At 37.0% G+C, this 23678-nt stretch overlaps 1 protein-coding gene across 4 annotated transcripts; it reads right to left on the bottom strand.

Annotated features, from left to right (window-relative positions):
- Window positions 1–19135, bottom strand: LOC121246666 (protein DEEPER ROOTING 1). Of its 4 annotated transcripts, none has more exons than XM_041144896.1 (10): window positions 19003–19135; window positions 17831–17954; window positions 17505–17614; window positions 13344–13384; window positions 12146–12215; window positions 2652–2724; window positions 1101–1615; window positions 711–876; window positions 526–581; window positions 1–390 (listed from the first exon to the last, which is right to left on the bottom strand). In XM_041144896.1, the coding sequence occupies exons 3-9, from the start codon at window positions 17568–17570 to the stop codon at window positions 562–564; spliced, it is 951 nt and encodes a 316-aa protein (XP_041000830.1). In that variant the 5' UTR covers window positions 17571–17614; window positions 17831–17954; window positions 19003–19135; the 3' UTR covers window positions 1–390; window positions 526–561. The 4 variants fall into 4 exon arrangements, with proteins under 4 accessions (XP_041000830.1, XP_041000829.1, XP_041000831.1 ...); XM_041144895.1 differs by having other exon boundaries at window positions 17831–18392; window positions 19003–19128; XM_041144897.1 differs by lacking the exons at window positions 12146–12215; window positions 17831–17954; window positions 19003–19135 and having other exon boundaries at window positions 17505–17591.
- Window positions 19136–23678: the final 4543 nt, after the last annotated feature.

Consider the following 23678-nt stretch of genomic DNA (forward strand, 5'->3'; position numbering starts at 1 on the left):
TGATTCAAGGTCTCAATCCAATATTATTCGCCATAAAATATCTTACAAAGATAGGAACTAAGCAGGGAGAAGGGGAAAAAAAGAGTAGAATCGGATGAAAAATGTAGATAATGTCTAGCCTTGCCAGTACAAACTACAGAAATCCTTTTTGACGATATCTTACAACATGGGTTGTACTGTGTCCACAGATACAACCATGAAAAAAAGGTGGAGCACCTTCGAAAAAAGAGACAGAGACACAGTATCAGTATCAATACATTTTTTTTTTTGGATAGTAATACATTTTGATTTTGTGGTCTTCTGATCATGAGCCAACATTAAAAACTTTCTTGATGGTTGGTAATCCTGACGTCTGAGTTCCTCAAAACTCAAAAGCATAAACATTTGAATCTGCAGAGTGATTAGATGTAGCATGAAGTTAGAGATGTACAATACAAAGACATGAAATTGACACCCAAGTTAATCCCTCAAGAAAGAACAAATTGTTTTTTTTCAGGAAAGCTCAGATATAAGGTCCCCTCTTACCTTGTAATTGTAATGATTGCAGAGTTAGAGGTAGATTTATATCTCTAGAACAATATCTGCAAATCAAAGAACATTTCACATCAGAAGCCACCTTTTATGTATGTTTTCTTGTGTTAATTTGAAGCTATGCATTTTTCTTATGTGTGACTTTCACGCTAATCCGTGCATACTAAACATAACCTTACATTCAGAATCTGTCTTGACCCATTTGCCTCCATCAGTGATCTTCTCCTGCATTTCATCATCATCTCTCTTCTTTGGTATCTGTGTGTCCCCTAGATATCTCTTCATTGATGACGCCCGAGAAGTATTTTGAGGGTTGATCTTCTTGTGAAGCATTACTCTCAAAAGCTGTAGGCCAAAACGATATAGAAAGAGAAAAGATCAGACAAACAGTATAAACAAGTTTTATAAATCAAAGCTGGAATTAAGATGGTAATGTAATTAACAGTTTGGCATATGCACAAAATGGTATCAAAATTTCATATCCCATTATAGTCACATATTTGACATATGCGCATGTCCCTCTGCAGTCTTATTCCTACATATTAATTTGTGTAAGCATTATTATATACCTTCTCCATTCTTGACTCCTGAAGTGTATCTCTTAAACTGGGTGCTGGTGCAAACCCGCTTCCACAAACAAACATGTTCTTGAGTAGGAAGGAAATTGATTTCTTCCCAATTGCTTTCTTTTTATTATCTGCACAAATTTCCCTACATCTACCAATTATGACACTAATTGTCCGGTCGATATCTTCATCTCTATCACCAGATTCACTGCAAAGAGCATTACTAATTCTTCGATCAACCTCCAAGCTTGATGGGCAATTAAGGAATCTGTCCAAAGGAAGATCTGCAACTTCCTTCTCTTTGTTTGGTTTACGTGACAAGAGCTTTGTCAACTCTTTTTGTAACTTTCCAACTTCTTCTGGAGTAAAATCTAGTACTTCTTCAGATGAAGATGGATCATCTTGACTATTTTGGCTTTCTAGATTTTCTTTCAGATCATTGTTCCCAAAAGTTCCAATTGCTAGCAAGCCATGGGGCCAGTCATTGAATTCTTCACGTGGCTCTTGTTTCACATGATCTTCACAATAGAAAGACGGAAATTATACATCAAATTTGGAAAATGTATCAAATTGTGGCTGAACGAGTACATGTGAAGAAGTATAAATTTGAGGAAAAAAAAAGGACCCTTCCAATTTCCAGGAAAAAAATTATCATACAAGATCATGCATACCATTCACGGATGAGGTTATCTTATAACTCAAAGGGCTGCTACCATTTGATCAAAAGCTAGAAAACATATCAAGAGATAGGATTTGTGAGTTCCCATAAGATCAAACGGAAGGGACAAACGATCCAAATCAATGATCACATGTCAAGCAATATTTTTGGAATTGCCTTCTGGATACTAAACAACAGGACTACCTCAAATTAAGCATATTTAACTTTATCGTTTTGTAAAGCTCTCGGGATGAAGAGTGCCATTTCACGGTTCACTACTTTGATATGGGGAAAGTGGACCAATAAAAAACCAAAGCCCTTGGGATTCGATTCTATGAACATTTTTATGCTGGCAATATAAACAATGAGGTAGGCTAGCTTGAGAGAAATCAAAACTAAAATCCAATGCAAACTTTTACTTCAACATGTTGAAATATGTTTCTCCTATATTCTGATAATTCATTGACTGTTCCATATTTTTATAGCGCATGGTTAATGAACCTAATGATTAGGCTTAAAATTTCTTTTATAGGATTTTTTTGGTTCCGACTGTTGATCATTTTGACGATCATTTGGTATTGTGAAATAAATCTTAATCAGCTATTGGGTGCAAATTTATATTCTGATCTGGATCCGACCTGGTGATCACACACACTCTCTCTCACTCCATGGTAAAATCTAATCACTTGGATAATGAATTGAACCAATTAATAGTGATGCGTGATGAAATCAACCACAAAATGGATTCATATCTAAATCCAATCTCTTTCATGTCTCCAACACAATCACTTCCATGGGTGGAAGCCATCAATATATGGACGGCTAGGTCACGAGGGAAAACAATTGTATGACGAAGTGAATTAAGAATGCAATGTAGAAGTTCAAAGAATACTTACTCGTAGTTGAAGCTCTATGTGGTTTTTTGTTCCCTTGTTTCCCGTTAAGCTTATTTTGCACCCAACTGAAAAGCTGCAATCAAACAAATCAAAACCATCATCAACTTTGCGTCTGTGTGACCAATAAATGTACAAACCAACAAACCTCTCTCTCTCTCTCTCTCTCTCTCTCTCTCTCTCACACACACACACACACACTCAAAGCTTACCTTCATCTTCACGACGGAATTGAAAGCTCTGCGAGTTGTCGAAAGTTGAAGGAGTTGGCGGGTGGAATGAAGTATGTGGAAGCTAGACTGAGGCGTTCAAAGCCGATCTTAAGAGCCAATGACAGTCAAGCTTTGTGAATTTAAAACGATGGGGTTTTGCTGAATTTTATGGGCAAGCTGGGAATGATTTTTCTATTGGTTCAAGTTCCCACTCCCTCCCACCTATATGAGGACTCTGTATTCAAACTCTCTTCTCTAATCTCTCAACTTTTACAGCTAATTATATAAAAACCCCAAAACCCCACTAATGCAGAGACATTCTCTTCCATTTTATAATCCATGTGCACGCCTACAAAATATATAAACGCATGGACGAGAATACAGTGAGTCGACTCTGGAACATCTCTGTACCTAGCTAGGAGCCCTTTGTGTAGATAATGACGTACAGATCTTAAGATATTTTTCAAGTACGAAAGTTGGAACCAATCTCAATGCATCCATTATCGAAAGGCAATTAGGGTGACACGAAGGATGCAAATGGTGATATAGAAGTACTAGTTTGAATAGCATTTTTGTTACTGTTTGCTAGCTATTAATTATATTTACATAAAGTTTCATGAATCTTACTCGACCTTTTACGGCATTAACTTGGTCGTACCATTATTCACTTTGTCATACGATGCTAGAACTGCGGCTACAATTCAGCATATGTTGGTGCTCGATCAGAAAGATAAAGGCAAAACAATTGAGCAAAGGTTGGTCACTTAAACTGAACTAGAGGTTCCCAATAACGGGATTGCAGACTAGCCTAAGTGGATGATTCTAGCTAATTGTGTAATCATCCCATGATGATTGATGAACTCTCTTATGAAAAAAATGACCGGGATTGTTTGTTATTGCTCATTGGAGAGATGGGCAGGCATGGGGTTAGCTTTTCTTGTAGGAAACGACGCTTTGTAATTAATTTTTTTTTATTAATATATATATATATAATCATTATACAAAAAAAAAAAAAAAAAAAAAGTAAATTAGAAAGATTAAGGGAAGTCGAGAAAAGGGAAGGTATGGGGGGTAGGGCTAACAGGACGAATAGCTGAGCAGAGAAATCCAATGTTTCGCAAGGGAATGCCTCTCACTGACCGGACCGACCACCAAATCTCACCTGCCCCCAGTTGTAGGCCACTTCAATTCAATTCCTTCTGTTCCCTGAATTTCTTACATTTGTTTATGGCGTTTAAGTGAGCCTTACGGGGTAAAAACTTCTCAACTTTGTCACAGTGATCAGAAGGATCAGTATTCTAATAAATATTTTGTCTTTTCAGTTCTTTCATTTTGAACCAAAAATGAACGATGATATTATTTGAAACAATTAAATATGGAGAACGGGTTTTCTTCTTCAGATGGGTCGGCAAGAAAAGGAATTTTCCTCTTCAATCACTCTCTATTATTGAAGTTGGAAGAGAACGGCTAACTATTAGTTCTAGAGAGAGAGAGAGAGAGAGAGAGAGCGACCGCATGCACTCTCTCATAAACCCTATGTTAATATGTTATTTTATATATGAAGGAAAAAAAAAAAAAAAGGACAATTTTGCTAACAACTTACGTAAACACATGCCGGTTTGGCATTGGCCTCTTGATAAGATATGGTCTCGTCTCGAGAGATTGTTGCGTCGCATTCATTTTATTACTCATGACCACCGTCACGGAAGATCCTAAAAACCATGTAAATATAGGCCTAAGTGGGCAGAACTCTCTTAGACAAGAGAAACAGTAAACTTAATAAACTACAAGCCCCCCTTGTCAAGGTAACACTTAAACAGTACCATCATTAGGGATTTGAAAGATTATTATTATATTGAAATGTTAATTCAGGCCTTCAATGTTAATTCTATAACAGAATGAAGAAAATGGAAAAGTGCAAAAGAGATGTAGAGAAAGGGAGAGAAAATTGTTCTCTAAATATATTTGTCTTATGTGCAGCTTTACATGGATCATATATACAATTGCAAAAAGGAATCTTCTAACAAATTATTAAAGGATAAATACATAAATACCCTTCTGTACAGCACAGCAACGAAAGATGATAAACAGACTAACTAAATTATTCTGCATCAATATATGGCTCCTTTCCTTTATTTAAAAATTGAACTTGTTCTGTCTCATGCTCCAATACCCCCCGCAAGATGGAGAGTGGAGATTGAGAACTCCCATTTTGGATAAGTGATGATGAAGAACAGTGGAGGGCAGAGCCTTTGTTAGAAGATCAGCCAACTGGAGGTTGCTAGGAACATATCGAGTAAAGAAACTTCCATCTTGAATTTTATCACAAATCAAGTGGTAATCGAGCTCGATATGTTTAGTTCTCTCGTGGAAAACAGGGTTAGCAGCAATGTGAATGGCAGCCTGGTTATCACAATGCAGTAAAGCAGCTTGAGGATGAGGTATTTGAAGTGTGGAGAGAATGAAACGCAGCCAAGTAAGCTCAGAACAAGTAGCTGCCATTGATCGATACTCTGCCTCGGCAGATGAACGAGAGACGATGGATTGCTTCTTAGATTTCCAAGAAATCAAGGATGATCCGAGAAATATGCAGTAGCCAGTTAATGAACGCCTGGTATCAAGGGAGGAGGCCCAATTCGAGTTGCAATATGCAGTAAGTTGAAGAGAGGATGAGCTGGAAAGAAGTAGCCCCTGACCAGGTGCAGCCTTGAGGTATTTGAGAATTTTCTAGGCAGCTAGTAAATGCATATCAGTGGGTTGAGCCATGAATTGGCTCAATGTTTGAACACTATAACAGATGTCAGGCCGAGTGATGGTGAGGTATAAAAGGCGACCCACTAATCTTCTATATACACTCGGGTCAGATAAAAAAGTGCCAGTAGATTGAGTCAATTTCAGATTTTGTTCCATAGGAACCTCAGTTGGTTTGCTGCCCAAACTTCCAGAATCTGCCAAAATATCCAAAGTGTATTTTCTTTGGCACAAATGGATGCCCTTTGAAGACCTTGCAATCTCGATGCCAAGAAAATACCTCAAAGAATCGAAGTCCTTAATTTTGAATTTACTGTCCAGGAAAGACTTCAACTGGTTCATAGAATTGATGTCATTGCTGGCCACAAGAATATTGTCGACATATACAAGCAAAGCTGTGAATGAGCCATTGAATTCCTTGGTGAAAAAACTATAGTCAGCCTTTGATTGAGAGAAACCAGAATCAATTAGAGAAGTAAAGAACTTAGAGTACCATTGCCTCGAAACTTGTTTGAGGCCGTATAAACTCTTAAGTAATTTACAGACTTGGGTAGGTGTCCCTTTGGTATAACCGGGAGGTTTTCTCATGTATATTTCCTCATTTAAATCCCCATGTAAAAAGATATTGTTTACATCAAATTGATGTAAATGCCAGCCTTTGATTAAAGCAATTGCCAATAAACATCTTATGGTAACCAAATTAGCAATAGGTGAGAATGTCTCGTGATAGTCTACCCCGTCAAGTTAGGTGTAACCCTTTGCTACTAAGCGGGCCTTTAACCTCTCAACTGACCCATTGGAATTATATTTCACTTTGTAAACGTATTTACAATCAATTGGCACTTTGCCAGGGGGTAAGTCTGTAAGCTCCTAAGTATTGTTTGCTTCTAAAGCTGCTAATTCTTTGTCCATGGCTTGACACCAGCCTGGATGTTTCAGTGCTTGTTTATAGGTATGAGGTTCAAGGTGGGTAGAAATACTAGTGGAAAAGGCACGATAAGCAAGAGAAAAATTATGATTAGACAAAGTATTAGCTAAAGGGAAAGGTGTACCTTGTAGAGGACCTTGTTGCTGCCTGGTCAAAAACTGGGTTGAAGAAGTGAGAGAGGTCTGGTCACAATGAAAATCCTGCAAGTACTTGGGTGCATTCCGAGTTCTGGTTGACCTGCGAGGGGGAGGAGGAGGAGGGGGTGGGGGAGGTGGTGGTGGTGGTGGTGGAGAGGGAAGGGAAAAATAGTTAGAAGGTGAAATGGAAGGGGAAGCAGAAGTGGGTAAGGTTTCAGGATAGGATGGTGAAGAGTTTGGCATGGGTGAATCCTGAGAAGAAGGAAAATTTGAGGGGAAAACAGGGAGGGTCTGTGATGGAATATTAAAAGGAGTAGGAGTAAGGCGAGGAACAGAGGAAGTAAGAGGAGAATTAATGGTGGAGAGACTTGTATTGAAGGGAAAAATGCTTTCATGAAACACAACATCACGGGAGAGAAATATTTGTTCAATTTCTAAATCTAACAATTTGTAACCTTTCACTCCAAATGGATAACCCAAAAAAAACACATCTTCTCCCTCTCGGATCAAACTTCTTTCTTCCATGGGATAAAGTAGAAGCAAAGCTAAGGCAACTGAAAACTCTCATGTGATGGTAGGTAGGGGGCTTATGAAAAAGACTTTCATTAGGGGTTTTATTATGGAGTAAAAGGGTGGGGGTTCTATTTATTATGTAGACAGCAGTTAGGATAGAGTCACTCCAATATTTGAGAGGGATATGTGACTGAAACTTTAAGGCATGAGCTACATTCATGATATGTTGATGTTTACGTTCAACTATCCCATTTTGTTGGGGTGTTTCAACACAACTTGTTTGATAAATAATACCCTTGGAGGTAAAAATTTCCTTCATGTGAAATTCCTTGCCATTATCACTTCTAAACATTTTGATTTTTGTTTGAAATTGTGTTTCAATCAGGTTGTAAAAACTCTCAATGCAAGATGTCACAGCAGACTTAGTTTGCAGCATATAAACCCATGTGGTCCTTGAAAAATCATCCACGAGTGTGAGGAAAAATCTAGAACCATCAACTGCAACAATGGAGTTTGGACCCCAAATGTCACAATGAACAATGTCAAAAGTATGCAGAGATTTAGTTGTGGAAAGGGAGAAAGGAAGACGATGTTGTTTGGCTAAAGGACAAACACAATAAGGTGATTGATTATTGGAATGCAAATTCTATCTTACAAGGAGATCATCAATTAAAAGTAATCTAGAGAAAGAGATGTGTCCAAGATGACAATGCCATAAATCAGAGATTGAATTTGGGCAGCTAACAGAACTACTAATGAGCTAGTCTTTGTGAAGGAAAGCTGGTAAAACATCAACCAAAGCTGAGGGTGACACACCAAAGCGCAGCAAGTGATATAGGCCACCTCTCACTTCACCCATCCCAATCGTTGTCCAAGATGCTAAGTCATGTACAAAGCATGAATGGGAAAAGAAAATAAGGCAGCATGAAGAATGAAGAGCAAGCTTTTTTAGCAGAAATCAAATTGAAATTAAAAGAATGAACACAAAGCACGTTTTTCAGCACCAATTTATCTATTAAGTGGACAACACCAATGTGGGTGACAAGAACATTTGCACCATTTGGTAACTTAACCAAGAAGGAAACTATGGCTGTGACAGAGGTAAAATAGGAAGGGCAACAGATCATGTGATCTGTTGCTCCTGTATCAATTATCCAAGGAGTGGTGTTCAAAGAAATAGATTTGTGTGTTTGAGAGGAGAAACAAGCAATCATACCAGAAATTTTTGATGTACTGAGATGATTAGGGAGGGGGAAGAGGATGGCAACGGAAATGGTGGCCATGGCTAAGCTGGTGTCCTTAAATTGTAGCAAAGCAATCAGTTGATTGTATTGATTCTTGGTCAAAGCCATTGTCTCAGTAGGTTCTGCATTGGGTTCATCACTTAAACAAGACCGAGGAGTAACAGTAGCAGCAAAACTCTTGTTCTTGCCATGGAGCTTATGACCTGGGGGATATCCATGCAATTTATAGCACTTCTCGACAAAATGCCCAGTCATGTTACAATGAGTGCACAGGGGAGGTGAAGGATTCCCAACTTTAAAGCAATTATCAAGTGAGTGACCTTGAATTTTGCAATGGGTGCAATAAGGGCGAGCTAATTTCTGTCCACCAGAATTGGTAGATTTCGGGACATGTTTAGGATGAGAGGAATTGGTGTTAGCCATCATGGCCATGAGTTCTGAAGAGGGGGAGTGATTAAGCATTTGGTGTTGACACTCCTGTTGTTGGATCATAGAGAAAACTCGATTGAGAGAAGGTAAGGGTTCAAGTAGCATGATCTGATCTCTAGAAGGGGAATAAGAGTCATATAAGCCCATAAGAAACTGTATAACACAGTCTCTATCATAACGCTCATGGATAATCTTTAGCTTGCCACAATCACAAGCAGGTAGAGGGTCATAAATAGCCAATTCATCCCATAAACATTTCAGGCGACCAAAATAAAGGCTAACAGAACCTGACCTTGGGAGAGACTAGCAAGATCTCGTTTAAGTTGAAATATGCGAGGACCATTTTGTTGTGTAAAACGATCCTGAAGCTCAAGCCAGAGAACCCTGGAATCATCAACCAAGGCGAGGCTGGTTTTAACAGAGCTACTTACAGAATTTTCAAGCCAAGAGACGACTAAGTCGTTGCATCGTTCCCATGCTTCCAAAAGTGGATTAGTAGCATCAGTTGGTTTAGAAAGAGTCCCGTTGATGAAGCCAATCTTGTTTTTGGCTCGAAGGGTGCGACTCACAGCACAAGACCAACTGACATAGTTGTCGGCAGTTAATAAATCTGAAACCAATGCAGCAGTGGGGTTGTCACCATTGTCGATACGAAAGGGGTTGAAAGGATCTGAAAAATTGAGAAATCTTTCGGTAGAGGATGAATTGTGAAGTGTTTTAGGGGCTGCATTTTCAGAGTCAAATGTCATGGTGTAGGCTTAGGATCGAGGGGTTCTCTGATACCATGTAACAAAATGAAGAAAATGGAAAAGTGCAGAAAGGACACAGAGAAAGGGAGAGAAAATTATTCTCTGAGTATATTTGTCTTATGTGCAGCTTTACATAGACCATATATATACAATTGCAAAAAGGAATCTTCTAACAAACCATTAAAGAACAAATACATAAATACCCTTCTGTACAGCACAACAACGAAAGATGATAAACAGACTAACTAAATTATTCTACATCAATATATAGCTCATTTCCTTTATTTAAAAATTGAACTTGTTCTGTCTCATGCTCCAATAGATTCCTAAGTAGGTAAGAAGAATATTGAACAACAAGATTTAACTATTACCAGAAAATATTATTCATTTTGCTACATCCAACTTATATTATTGGAAAGGATGATAGAGACATGAGAGTTCAGACTCGTTAGTAGAACTCATGAACAATGTTTTTTAATGTTTATGAGTACCAATCTACGGACATGGACCGTGTCTTTAACATTTTTGTGACGCAAAATGCCATCTCTTCAAGAGTTATAGTCGGAAGTGTGGTACCAATTTGCAATAGAAACCATATACATATCCCAATTTTTTGTAACATGTAAAGCAACACTACAGCTAATATAACAAGTTTATTAGTGGAAACTAAAAATTTATATATTGTACTTTGTCGTTGGAGTACCTCGTTGAACGCCAATCCAAAAGCATCAGTGAGAATAAGAAGCAAGCTACACACACCCAAGGACTTTAGTCATTTAGATGCATGGTACTAGGATGCCGAAAAGAAGCCCCCCCGTTCAACTTTAAGCAATCTCTCCTCTCTATGTTGGTAGAATTATCGGTGAGATTGTGCACCACGAAATCACATGACTGGCCAATCACGTGGGACACAGCCATATCCACTTGGAAATGGGGGCACCAAATACTGCAGACTGGTTTAGGTTAGGGCAGTTGGCTACGTGTCACGACAATGTAATTCCCATCATCTTATGTCGGACCAACACGTGTGCCAAAGGGGTCGGGTTGACTTATACCCTGAATAAATTCGCACTAAACACCCAATTGGTGTAATGGGCCAGATACATGCCAGAACAACGCTCTTTAGATTTCTTTATAATCTTTTTCCTTGTTCTAAGTGCCACCTTTTTTTAAATTCAATTGCTGCTTTCAAGATTCTCCCTACATCGCTTAAGCATGATTGGACTATAGTATATTAAACAGTATCTTCACCAAATCAAGATAATCAAATGGTCACAAGCACAATTTACTTGGCTAAGTGTTCTGCTTCGTCACTCACATTGTAGACTACAATAAATTAAGGTTTCATACAAACGTGTTTGGCTAATTATTCTAAATCTATAGCATTTAATTAAATGGACAGCATAAACAAGTGGCATGCAAAAAGATGGCACCTCCAAGCAAAAGGTGCACCACGAAACATATGTAATTGAGGATTAAGATGGATGTTTAAGAACTCAATGAGCTACGTGTAAAGATGTTCCACAGAAGTAACACACAGCTTAAACCAATGCATCGTTCAAGACTATATGATAGAACCATGAGGAAGATCCTAGAAGCAATGTAGGTGAAAAATAATATCCCCCATCCATCGTCACTCGGCTCTTCACTGCAATACCTAAAAAGTTTTCCATTTTATTTTTCAGAATTGAAAACTCCTCGAGATGCAGGAATTGGGCAAGTGAAAAGGGTCCAAAAGAATCACACCCACCAAGATTACAACTTTAAGGAAAAGAGTAGAAGCCATGTGGGTTATCGCATCTACTAGATGTCTAGTGTTTAGAAATCCAAGCAACAATGGAAGAAACTTACTAATCCTGGAAACTCGTACACCATGCCCAAAGCAAACTAAGACCTTATATGATGTGGACCTCTATCTTCCATAAAGTGGTGGGCCATGACGGTTTGACTAGCTCAACTTTCATCGGATCTTCAGCAAATTAATAAACAGTGTCTTGCATTAAGATTAAGCAAGTGTTTCATCTTGCAATAAGGTCCCTTCAAATCTCAAAAATTAACTAATAATATATTACTAACGTGGAAATAATAAATTATGGTCTGTCTCTCAAGCACAGAGAAAGCCACCATTCTTGGCCATTAATCAGGACCTTGTTGGTATTCTTAAATCTTAGTACTTACCATCCATGAAAGGGCACTCCAGGAGTTGGTAATCTACGCTGTATTTTTAGGGATCTTATATAGCTGTTATAACATGCCTATAATCAATAGCTTTTGAACAATCTCTTCACAACATAAATACAAGCAGCTTCCAAGACTAATGGCGCCATTAAATTCTTTGGGCTCCAAACCAATAGATTAGGGAAAATGCAGTAATCACAGCAGCGTCTAATCCCTGCTTGCTTTAAAGCTTTCAAGTTACTTCTCTTAAATTCTATCTAGGTATATTTCCCAGTTAGTTTACTCCACCTAAATCTTACAGTTAAAGTGATTTCCTAAAAGGAGTAGATTAATATGTAAACTGAACGTGAACATACCTGAACACCACGTTTGCTAGCAATAAGAAGCCCCAAGTTACAAGCCATAAAGAAGACTCCAAAATTTAATCTGGTGCATGGAACAACCCCCATGGTGCAGTGTACCAAAACAGAATGAAAATGCTAATATGCACATTCTTGGTATAAATTGCGGTCATGTAACCTGATAATTGAAGGTTGAAGCCTAACAATAAAGTCATGAAAACCTAATGAATCAACATATTAACATGCATGCTAACATTTTTTCATTCCTCTTATTTTTCCCCTTTTCTTTCGGAAGGAGTGGGGGCTGTAATGTTTAAAATTATGCATAGTCAATATAATCACAACTACAATATTTACCTCAAGGATATTTTGAGTGGTAGACAAGCCTTCAACAAGGTTAACCTCAATAGTGAAAGATGTATAGATATTTTTCTTTATTGAAGACGAAGATACTTCAATTTTATAAAGATGCATAGATATTGCCGAGACCAATCAGTATGATTTATCCTGGCTTCTAAGAACCTGACTACTTTCAGCACTAATCAACCATGCCAACAAGTCAAACTTCTGGTAAATTTCAATTAGTTTCAGTTTAAAGAAACCAAGATTGGCTGCACGTCTATGACCAAGCTTATGAACTTATAAGCAACTCCTCTCTCTCCACTTTCCTAGTTTTCAGAAAAAAACTACAGAAATTAACGTTAGCAATCTGCATTGGCTTGCACTGACTTTGAATTTAAAACTGCTTACCTAAATAAAAGTAAAATCACAAATTTTGAAAAAGTACTTGCTCAATTCCAATTTCCAAACCTATACCTTTACCCAAATCAATCGCAACTAGAACACATTTCAATCATGATTTCCAAAATTCTAACTCAACATCACAAAGTCCATGTACTAACATAACCAACTCAATTGATTAGGAGACAGTATCCAATTTGGACACACAAACCCACAAACATTGTTAGCAAATATGGAATTTATGAATCACATGACATTAGATGATTTTTAAGTTCTCCTATAAAACCCTTTGAAACCCGCGCTAGGATATATATCACAAGAACCTATGAAGTTTGATAGAGCAGGACTTGTAAGAAAGGCCACGACTTTTAGCAACAGATGGTCTAACAGTAACCATCACAAAGGATTTGGCAGCGCAGTCATCCTAATTAGGAAATTCATACATGTAAATGAGTGTAAAGACTAAAGAGACCTGTACCATTTAAAGCTCATCATGTTCAGTAACTGCGGCACCTGTCAAAACAAATTACAGCAACCAAAGTAAATATAAAACTTCCCTTTGTAGGAAGATGCAGTTGGGAAGTATAAGGTATTAGACAGCTGTTAACATACAAAAGGGTTTTTTTTTTTTTTTTTTAAGTCTCTATCTATAACAACCCGGCCCAATATTCTAAGGACAATTTTATTGAGCCTAAATTATATTGATGGCCCATATAGGAAAGCCCAATTGCAATTTTTGGATAACCACGGGCCCAAAATTATTATGGTGGATGAGAGAATTTTTATTGGACTCAATACTTGAGCTAAAGCCCAGTTAATATTTATGAACCAAGTGGGCTTATATTTAAACGGTACGAGGCCCAAGAAATTAATTATAAGTCCAAAATACAATACCCAACCCACGTAGCCCATGCACATGCACGTCTTTCTCGCCCACTAGGATTTCCTACGTTGAAGGGTTTTCTAAATTCGTAATCGACACACGCCGGAATCCTCAATTACTTATATCCTTTAACCTTCCCCCAAGACATCCCTCCCTCAGCCCTCGGCACATCAAACCGAGCCTTGCACAACACCCAACCGTGAAGATCACCCACGTTCCACCGCGAAACACGCCCCACCAATACACGAACAAGCCTCTGCCTTTACACCACGAAAGCATAGCACAACCGAAAGACCACCTTAATCGCAACCCAGTCCACACTGTCAAGTCCCTTCCCTTAACTACAACCTCACATAATCCCTTGTTTTAATACATCATGGCACAAAGCAACAAACGAGAAAGTGTCTGTTTCCCATTCCAAAACAGAGCACACCCAACCACCATCGAGGGATGCATGAAATCACTACAACCCAAGAAAGCAACCACCGACGTCCAACAGAGGAACCCAACATGTCGCAGAACCAACCACGATTGCACCGCAAACCACGTTACATGACAACAACCAGTTGGACGTGCAACCGAAGCCGAGTTTAGCCATCCCCATGCCTACATCTAGCACGTAGCAAACCTTCCACCTCGCACAAATAGCCAAAGCATCATGTCGCCACACCAAAAGATCCCCACGTACGGCAGTTCGCGTTAGGGAGCCATGAAGCCGAAGCTCGGTTCGACCACCACCTCATCGGAAACTATCGAGAAAGTCACAAAAAGTGCCGCCAGTTCACTCTCTATCAGCCTCGTGCCACTGCAGTAAGCCCACGCTGAGATCTCCTTGCTCATCCCTTTACTCCACCGTTACCTCTGTTAACCGCACAAAACAACTTCTCTCTCTCTCTCTCCCCTCAAAGATCCTCCACCCCACACATGGGAAGCCCAGTAGCTCCGCCATGGTTCTGGCCTCAGCCACCGTTTCCGTCGTGCCCTGCCCTCTTCTGCACAATGTCGGATGTCCTCTATTTCTCCTTGGGTAAGCTGTGCCGAACAACCTTCTAGAATAAATAACTGCTACTTTAAATTACTTTTAGGCCTCGTTTGTTTTCAGGAAACTTCTCAATTCATCTCATCTCATTATTACAACTTTTTCAAATTCTTATATAAAAATAAAATAAATAATTCAACTTTTTCAAATTTCAAAATAAAAATAATATTAAAAAAATATTTTATAACAATATTTTATTCAACTTTTAACTTTTATCTCAACTCATTTTATCTGTGAAAACAAACGAGGCCTTAGTCTTTAACTTTACATAAAAGGACAAACACACATACACACATATACCACCATCATACTTTCATCCCACTATACAAGATGTGACACATTGATCACCATTATAAAGGATCATTCAATGGTGATAAATGTGTCACATCTTGTATAGTGGGATTAAAGTATGATGGTGGTGTAGTGTGTAGAATTTTCCTATATATATGTGTGTGTGTGAAGAGAAATGATATTTACAGTCGTAGAGTGCGCAAGTGCTGTAAAAAAATGAATAAATACAAGATTCACATTAAAAAAATGAATTTCTTAATAGTAAACTCCACTCATTTTCAAAGCAAAGTGCCACATTCTACGATTGTATGTAACATTACTTATATGTTAATATAATTTCAAAGATGCCCTTAAACCTTGCAGTGTAGCTCCTCACATATAGTCTAAGAATTTTGTGTAATTACATTACTGCCCTTTAATATATAAGTGGGCTGATTTCACTTGGGTTTGGACTCAAGTGGGTTTAATTCTATTTTATTTCATTTCAAAAAAACTATTTTATTTTAAGTTGGGTTGTGTTTAATATTTTAAATTAGGCATAATTTTACTTGGATAAATATATCAATCCACAGAAGATAGTTTACAGAAAATAATTTATGGTTTTAAAACATATTACTAAGTAATATTAGTAGTTTACAAGGATTTTTAATATTAAGTATTATTAAGGCTATTTTATGAATCACTATCGTTTAATAGATTTAGATAAAATACAGATTCCTACTAAATTAGATGTTATTAGTATTAAATTATGATTACAATAATAGTTTATAAGGATCTGAATTTTAAATATAATTAAGTTAATTATCGAAATGATTTTTCCATTGTTATTTTGTCAGCTTCAATAAAATTATTCTAATATAGTTATAACTATAAATAAAGAAATATGTTAAGCATATTTCAATGATATTATTATTTATTAGATTTCTTGTAAAATTAAATAATTATGTTAATCATAAGAAAGTAAACCTATTTTAAGAATTGAGGTTTTGACGACTTATTTTAACAAAATTGAATATAGCTTAATTACTCTACTAAATTATAATTTTAAAGTGAAAATATCTTATTAATATTTAATTAATTTTATGATATTAGTATTCAATGCTTTTTGTATGAAACATAATATGTATTAAATCATCCTCCACGGTACGTATTAATTAACTAGAATATTACAACACATTTTCTAAAAACATTAGTGACAATTCGTACTTCGTATAGGTAACGAGCTACAAAGTAAGATTCAGGAAGCAACGCAACGATGCAAGTAGCTTGATCATACATTAAGAGTAGCACATTAGTTTTTCAGATAGATTATTATTAAAGCCAGTTTTTGAAAGCCAGTGTTTGTGTATCTCGCATGTCATTCATCATAGCATACGATCATGTTAATTTTCAGCATCATGTTCAGATTTAACACTTTACAATTATGTATATTAGTATGTATGTAGCATCTCACGTCGCACAAGAAAAGTAAGCTTTCTTAAATTCAAGTGCAAAATAAGATTAGATTAGGGGTGCTACCCGCATAGTGCAGGGCAGGATGAACACACCCCCACACCATGCGGGGGAGGGTTTCCAACCCCCGCCCCGATACCGGGGGGTGGGGTTGAAACCGCACCCCGCCCCCCGCTCAACCCAATGACCCATTGGGTCAATAAATGTTTTTGGGTCTAAATTTTTTTTTACTCAAATTATAATATAATTTAAATTATAAATTATAAATTAAAATTTATACATTCAAAAATAATACTACTCAGCTACTCCCCTTGCAGCTACGGGACATGGGGCCAGTGCACAATCTTGCACATAAAGTTAAGTGTGTTGGCCAGACAGATCAGTAAGATAAATCAGATCAGTCAATTAATTCAGATAAATTAAGACAAGTCATGCATGACATAAGCATTAATATGATCAGTCATGATTTTAAGCTCTCAATATGAAAAATTTTATGAAAACCTTACGTTTATTATGTTTATGTTGTGATGATTTTCTTATTAAGTCTCCGACTCATTTTAGTTTTATTTCATATTTTTAACCACCCAGGTGATGAGGATGATGATCAGTACGAGCAGGAGGGTCAGGCCTAAATGGAGCAGTTGGATTTAGTTCCAGACTTTAATTATTTAGTTAGTTTGATTTATTCAAAATGAGATCTCTTGCCGGGTTATTTTTATGAAAACACGTAACATCCCTAGCTTATGGGAAATGGGTATTACACTATCATCCTCCACCTTGTTCTTACAAGGGTAAGAAGCGCTGGTTCATTGGCTTTCATTTTATCACCTTGTGTTTCACTTTCCAAACAGGTTGGCAATTTGAAATGAGCCAAATTTCCAGGAAAGTGAAACACAGGCTTGAGCAGAGAAGAATAAACGACTTTCCATATTGACTAGGGGGAAAAAAAAAACAGAGAAGAACTTGACCTGCAGACACCTCTTTAAAGAAAAATGAGATCTCCCTTTGAGCTGATTGAGTAGAATCTGAACCATGAATGCAATTCTTTTCTGAATCTAGCCCGCACATTGCTCTGATGCTGGGCAAAAAAAAAAAAAAAAAAAAAAATCAGAGCAAATAATAAAGATCTTACAAAGAACTATTTAACAGATGACATCATAACATTTTCTGATTGAATTCAAGAATCCTGATATTATAAGAAAAAATGACAATGGATCATACACTTATAAGGCAAAATAATGAGAAAGACGGTGAAAAAGGTACAATTACAAAGAAGATCAAACTTAGAACATACCTGTGTGGACGAGTAACCTTAGCCTTGTGTGCATCAGTTGGTCCAATCAGATCACGCCAATCGGCAACAGCATTTTCCTTCTCCAAAACCATAACCAACACTGGACCACTGATTCCCATGGAGTCTCAGAGAGAGGTATAAAGTGAGCCAAAGTAAGTATCATAGAGCAAATGAATCCCATCATAGAAGCAAACTAACTATTCAGAGTAGTTTCAAGATCATTAAAGCTCAATATGATGCCAGCTGTATAGAAACCCAACCATTCTATGATGAAAGCTACATCAAAATCCAGAAGACCCTCGATGCTTGTTATTTGTCATATTTCTAAAAACAAAAACAGCTATAAATTCTGATGCTTCAGAATCCCAGATATAATTTTTTTTAAGTAAAAGGAACAATGGAAGTAGCAAATGTGGACGCCCAACAATCAAATCGCCAATAAAAAGTAAAGACAAATACAGGTTGATCTTGCTATACCTCGCTTTTCTTCTCAACACAGGAGACAAACTGTCTCCTATTCTCTTAAACTGAACAGAGGCTTTAATATTTTTTTGAAATAGTTCTACATATGAGCAATTATCAAACAAGGTGTAACAATATACACCCATCGGAAAACCCTGACCTGACATTTCAAAAAGCTGTAGACAAGAACGGAACACTGACAGAGACCTCTACTGGATGACAACTTCAAAAGAACTCAACAGTCACAACTACCAGGCTCTGATAAGCTTCAGAGAATGATAGTATAAAACTTAACAGTTTTGCACATTGGGTACATACTGCCATTGGCCGACTAATTAGTGAAGACAACAGTTAATGGTTAACCATGATTTTCATAACTTTAGTTTCCCAACCACTTCCATGGCCATTGGAGATATTTATTTGTCCCACACTATTAGCATGAAATGTGGATCCTTGTGTAAATTTTATGATAGACTAGGAAAACATTTGAAAAGAGAAACCTGATGAAAATCTAACTTGCACTTTAATCCAGCGGTGTATTAACATGCAGCAATGCAGACAACTACTATGGAGCTTGCCAAACAATAAATATAAACAGCTAAGCAATTAAGGAAATTCACTCAAAAACCAACTCATGAGGTTAATTCTCATTTGAGAAAAAACAAAAACAAAAATAACATGCAATAATCTAAAAACAATATAGTAGATACCTCGTTATGTATTTGATGAGGCTAGAAAAGAAGCTTTTTGTAGAGTGCTCAGTATAAAAGCTTGCTGCAGTGTCTTCATCCAGTTGAACAATTGTTTCTTTGACAATATGGAAACCAGACTCCAGAATGACATTCTTTATCCTATTAGTGTAATTACCAGACATTCCATCTGGCTTTATCATAGCCAAGGTCTTCTGTGTGCTTCCACTGCTTGAAGACCTTTTTTTAAGCATTTAACACAAGTAGGTTAAAAGAAAATGGTAGACGTTGGAACCGCCCCCCCCCCCCCCCCCCCCCCCCCCCCCAAAAAAAAAGAAAAAAAAAGAGGCTGAATCAGGAAAAAAAAAAAAATTATCATCAGAGAAAGTTCATAAAACTTTAGACACAGAACTAGCAACGCATTGGAACTGTAAATGCTCATAATTATGCCTATATATATATTTTTCTTAATCTGCCTCGTCTCATTTTTTCCCATCAAGTGATGCATAGGCATGAAAGTGTGTAGAAAATTCCGGTCTCCTTAAAAAAAGCCCTACAACCGTTATACATATATCTGTAGGAATAAAATACGATTCTAATCACGCGGAATAACACTTTAGAAACGAGAATCGACAGGTTTTAATGTCAAGAACAGTACCTCCAGCCATTGATGTTCTTCACTGACTTGCTGCGTTTCTCACTGGTGTTTTGCACTTCCAAACTCTACTCCACTCTATTTAGATGGTGTAAGACTGAAGGGAATTGAGTGAGTGAATCTAGAGACCAAACACAGTATTTATAGCCGAAGCCTCTATCAAGTTTCAGTGCTACGTGTCCCACGTGCTCAGTTTTTCATGGGATCAGTTTCTACGTTTTATGAACGTGATGAATAAATCAGAATGGACCACTTCAAGGACTCTTAAACTCAAGGAAGCGAGAGACTCGTTCTCACGAACGGCCTCCAGGAGAAACGGTCAACATTCTCTCACTTGGTCCATATTTCTAATCTAATATTTCATCTTAAACCCATCGATAATCTGCATTTAAATAATAAATACAAGAATCATAGCAATATGTCCTCTAATGACGAGTATTATCTTCAATGTATTACCATGTATTTATTTCATAAACATTATAATTTATGTGGCAACAATTTCTTAATGAATAAACTCTATGTTTATTCTTGGTCCAACACAGATGAATTTTCTCAAAATTAAATTAAGGTGCACATCAATATGAGAAAAAACATCAAAATATTTAAGAATTTCATTAAAATAACATTGTTCATACAATGAAAAATTACATAATGGAACCAAGTCTCATATTCACTACATGATCTTTGAATTTCAACGGTGGCATGCCTTTAGTCAAAGGATCAGCGATCATTAGCTCAGTGCTGACGTGCTCAATGACCACTTTCTTTTCTTTAACACGTTCCCTTATAGCTAAATATTTAATGTCAATGTGTTTACTTCGACTCCCACTTTTGTTGTTCTTAGCCATAAAAACAGCAGTTGAATTGTCGCAATACATCCTCAATGGCCTAGAGATAGAATCCATAATTCTAAACCCAGAAATGAAACTCTTAAACCATACACCATGTGAAGTAGCCTCAAAACAAGAGGCAAACTCGGCTTCCATAGTAGAAGTGGCAGTCAATGTCTGCTTAGCACTCCTCCATGATACAGCTCCACGGACCATAAAAAAAAATGTATCCTGATGTTGATTTGCGTGAATCAATACAGCCAGCAAAGTCAGAATCTGAATAGCCAATTATTTCTAGATTGTCCGTCCGTCTCTACATAAGTATGTATTCTTTGGTTCCTTGAAGATACCTCATTACTTTCTTTGCAGCTCTCCAGTGGTCTAAACCTGGATCACTCTGATATCGTCCCAACATTCCCACAGCAAATGCAATGTCAGGTCTTGTACAGACCTGAGCATACATTAGGCTTCCGACAGCAGAAACGTATGGAATGTTCTTCATTTGTTCCCTTTCAAGGTTCTTTTTCGAGCATTGGTTCAAATTGAACCTATCACCCTTCACAATGGGAGCTACACTTGGTGAACAATCATTCATTCGAAATCTTTCTAAAACTTTATTAATATAGGTTTCTTGAGACAGACCCAAGATACCTCAAAATCTGTCTCTATGGATCTTAATACCAATTACATAGGATGTCTCATCCATATCCTTCATATCAAAATTTTTAGAGAGGAATTGTTTCACTTTATGCAGCAAACCCTTATCATTAGTTGCTAGCAAAATGTCATCCACATATAAAACAGGAAAACAGATTTTACTCCCACTGATCTTCTAGTATATATATTGATCCATAACGTTTTTTACAAAACCAAATGAAGAAATTATATTATGGAATTTCAAATACCATTAGCGGGATGCTTGTTTTAAACCGTATATAGATTTCTTGAGCTTGCAAACCAATTGCTTACCATCACTAGAGGGAAATCCTTCAGGCTGTTTCATGTAAACCTCCTCCTCTAGATCTCCATTGAGAAATGTTGTTTTCACATCTATTTGTTGCAATTTTAAGTCAAAATGGGCTACCAATGCCAAACTAACATGCAATGAATCTTTCTTAGATACAGGAGAGAAAGTCTCCATGTAACCGATTCCTTATTTTTGAGTGAATCCCTTAGTAACGAGTCTTATCTTGTATCTCTCAATGTTGTCCAATGAGTCTTTCTTTGTCTTAAAGACCCATGTACATCCAATGGCTTTTAAACCGTTAGGCAACTCAACAAGATCCCAGACTGCGTTACTCTTCATAGAATTCATCTCTTCCCTCATGGCATTGTACCATAATTCTGATTCTTTGCAACTCATGGCTTGTGAAAAGAACTCGGGATCATTTTCGGCTCCAATGTTATAGTCAGATTCTTGCAGATACACAACAAAATCATTAGGGATTGCTAATCTCCTTGCTCTAATAAATCTTTTTAATGTTGTACCATCATCTTCCTGAGAAGTATGTGGTTTAACTTGTTGTTCAAGAGTTGTTGGCAACTCTTGAACTACCTGATCTACTGGAATGTTGTCAGCAGCTTATGGAACTTCAATCATTGGTCGTTCAACACCAGTTTGTACTTGAGGGGTGTTGTAAACAATAACACTTGAGGTGGAAGGTTGAGATTCTAAATGATCATTCTCAGAAACTATGTTCCTGGTTTGATCACTCCCACTGATCAAGTCATTTTCAAGAAACTTTGCATTTTTTGATTCCACAATCTTAAAACTGTGAGATGGACAATCCTTAGACCTTTCAGCATATCCAATGAAATGCCACTAATGGTCCTTGGGTCTAGTTTCTTCTCTATCTCCAAACGCGAATATGTTGCAAACTCGATTTCCAATCTTTCCATAATTCAAATGGAGTTTTAGGAAAAACCTTGGTTGGAACTCGGTTTAATATATACACCGTTGTCTTAAGTGTTTCAGTCCACAAGAATTTAGGAAGATTGGAGCTGCTAAGCATACTCCACCATGTCCAATAATATTCGGTTTCTTCTTTCTGCTACACCATTCTGGTCCGGTGAACCAGGCATGGTGTATTGGGCAACAATCTCATGCTCTTGAAGAAACTTTGCAAATGGCTCAGGTGTTTATCCATTCTTTGTGTATCTACCATAATATTCTCCACCTCTATTTGATCTCACGATCTTAATTTGCTTACCGCATTGTTTCTCTACTTCAGCCTTAAAGATTTTAAAGGCATCTAATACTTCGTTCTTGTTATAAAGCATGTAGAGATACATATATCATGAGTAATCATCTATAAAAGAGATGAAATATTTCTGACCATGTGAGTCCATGTCTGGACTACATATATCAGTATGTATGATCTCTAATATGTCTGAATTCCTTTTGGCACCTTTCTTTGACTTGTTGGTCTGCTTTCCCTTTATGCAGTCCACACAAATCTCAAAATTAGTAAAATCCAAAATATTAAATACCCATTCATTTACTAATCTTTTAATCCTATCTACAGAGATATGACCTAATCTCCGGTGCCATAGTTTAGAGAAATCCTCATTAATAACACACATTTTAGTGCCAATGTGAACATGCATTGTATCATAAGTGGCATTATTTTGTAACTTAATGCAGTAAAGACCATCAAACAAAATACCATTCCCAACACAATCAAATTTATAAAATAAACTGAATGATGAATTTGAAAAATTAAAGAAATATTCAAAAGGTACAAGTCTTGAAACTGAAATCAAGTTTCTAGAGAAACTTGAAACATAAAAGGTATTTTCCAACTTTAAAACAAAACCACTAGATAAAATTAAATAGCAAGTTCCTATAACTTCCACATGCGAACCCATCTTATTTCCTGAAAAGATGCTTTGCTCACTTCCCACTGGCTTCCTTAGGTTTTGCAAACCCTCTAAGAAATTTGTAATGTGGATTGTTGATCCAGAATCAATCAACCATGTGTTAATATTGACATTAACCATATTAGATTCATAACAAACAAGTGAGGTTGGATTACCTTTGTTTGCAAATCATTTCTGAAATTTGACGCATTCCTTCTTCATGTGTTCCTTCTTTTTACAGAAGAAACACCTGAAATCTTTCTTAATACCACATTGGAGAGGTATTTTGTCTTTTCCTTTTTGATTGGCTTGAGATTTTCCATTTCCACTCATTGCCAGCATTGCACTTTCAC

This window comes from Juglans microcarpa x Juglans regia, chromosome 1S, assembly GCF_004785595.1.
Source record: "Juglans microcarpa x Juglans regia isolate MS1-56 chromosome 1S, Jm3101_v1.0, whole genome shotgun sequence".
NCBI classification, from domain to species: domain Eukaryota; kingdom Viridiplantae; phylum Streptophyta; class Magnoliopsida; order Fagales; family Juglandaceae; genus Juglans; species Juglans microcarpa x Juglans regia.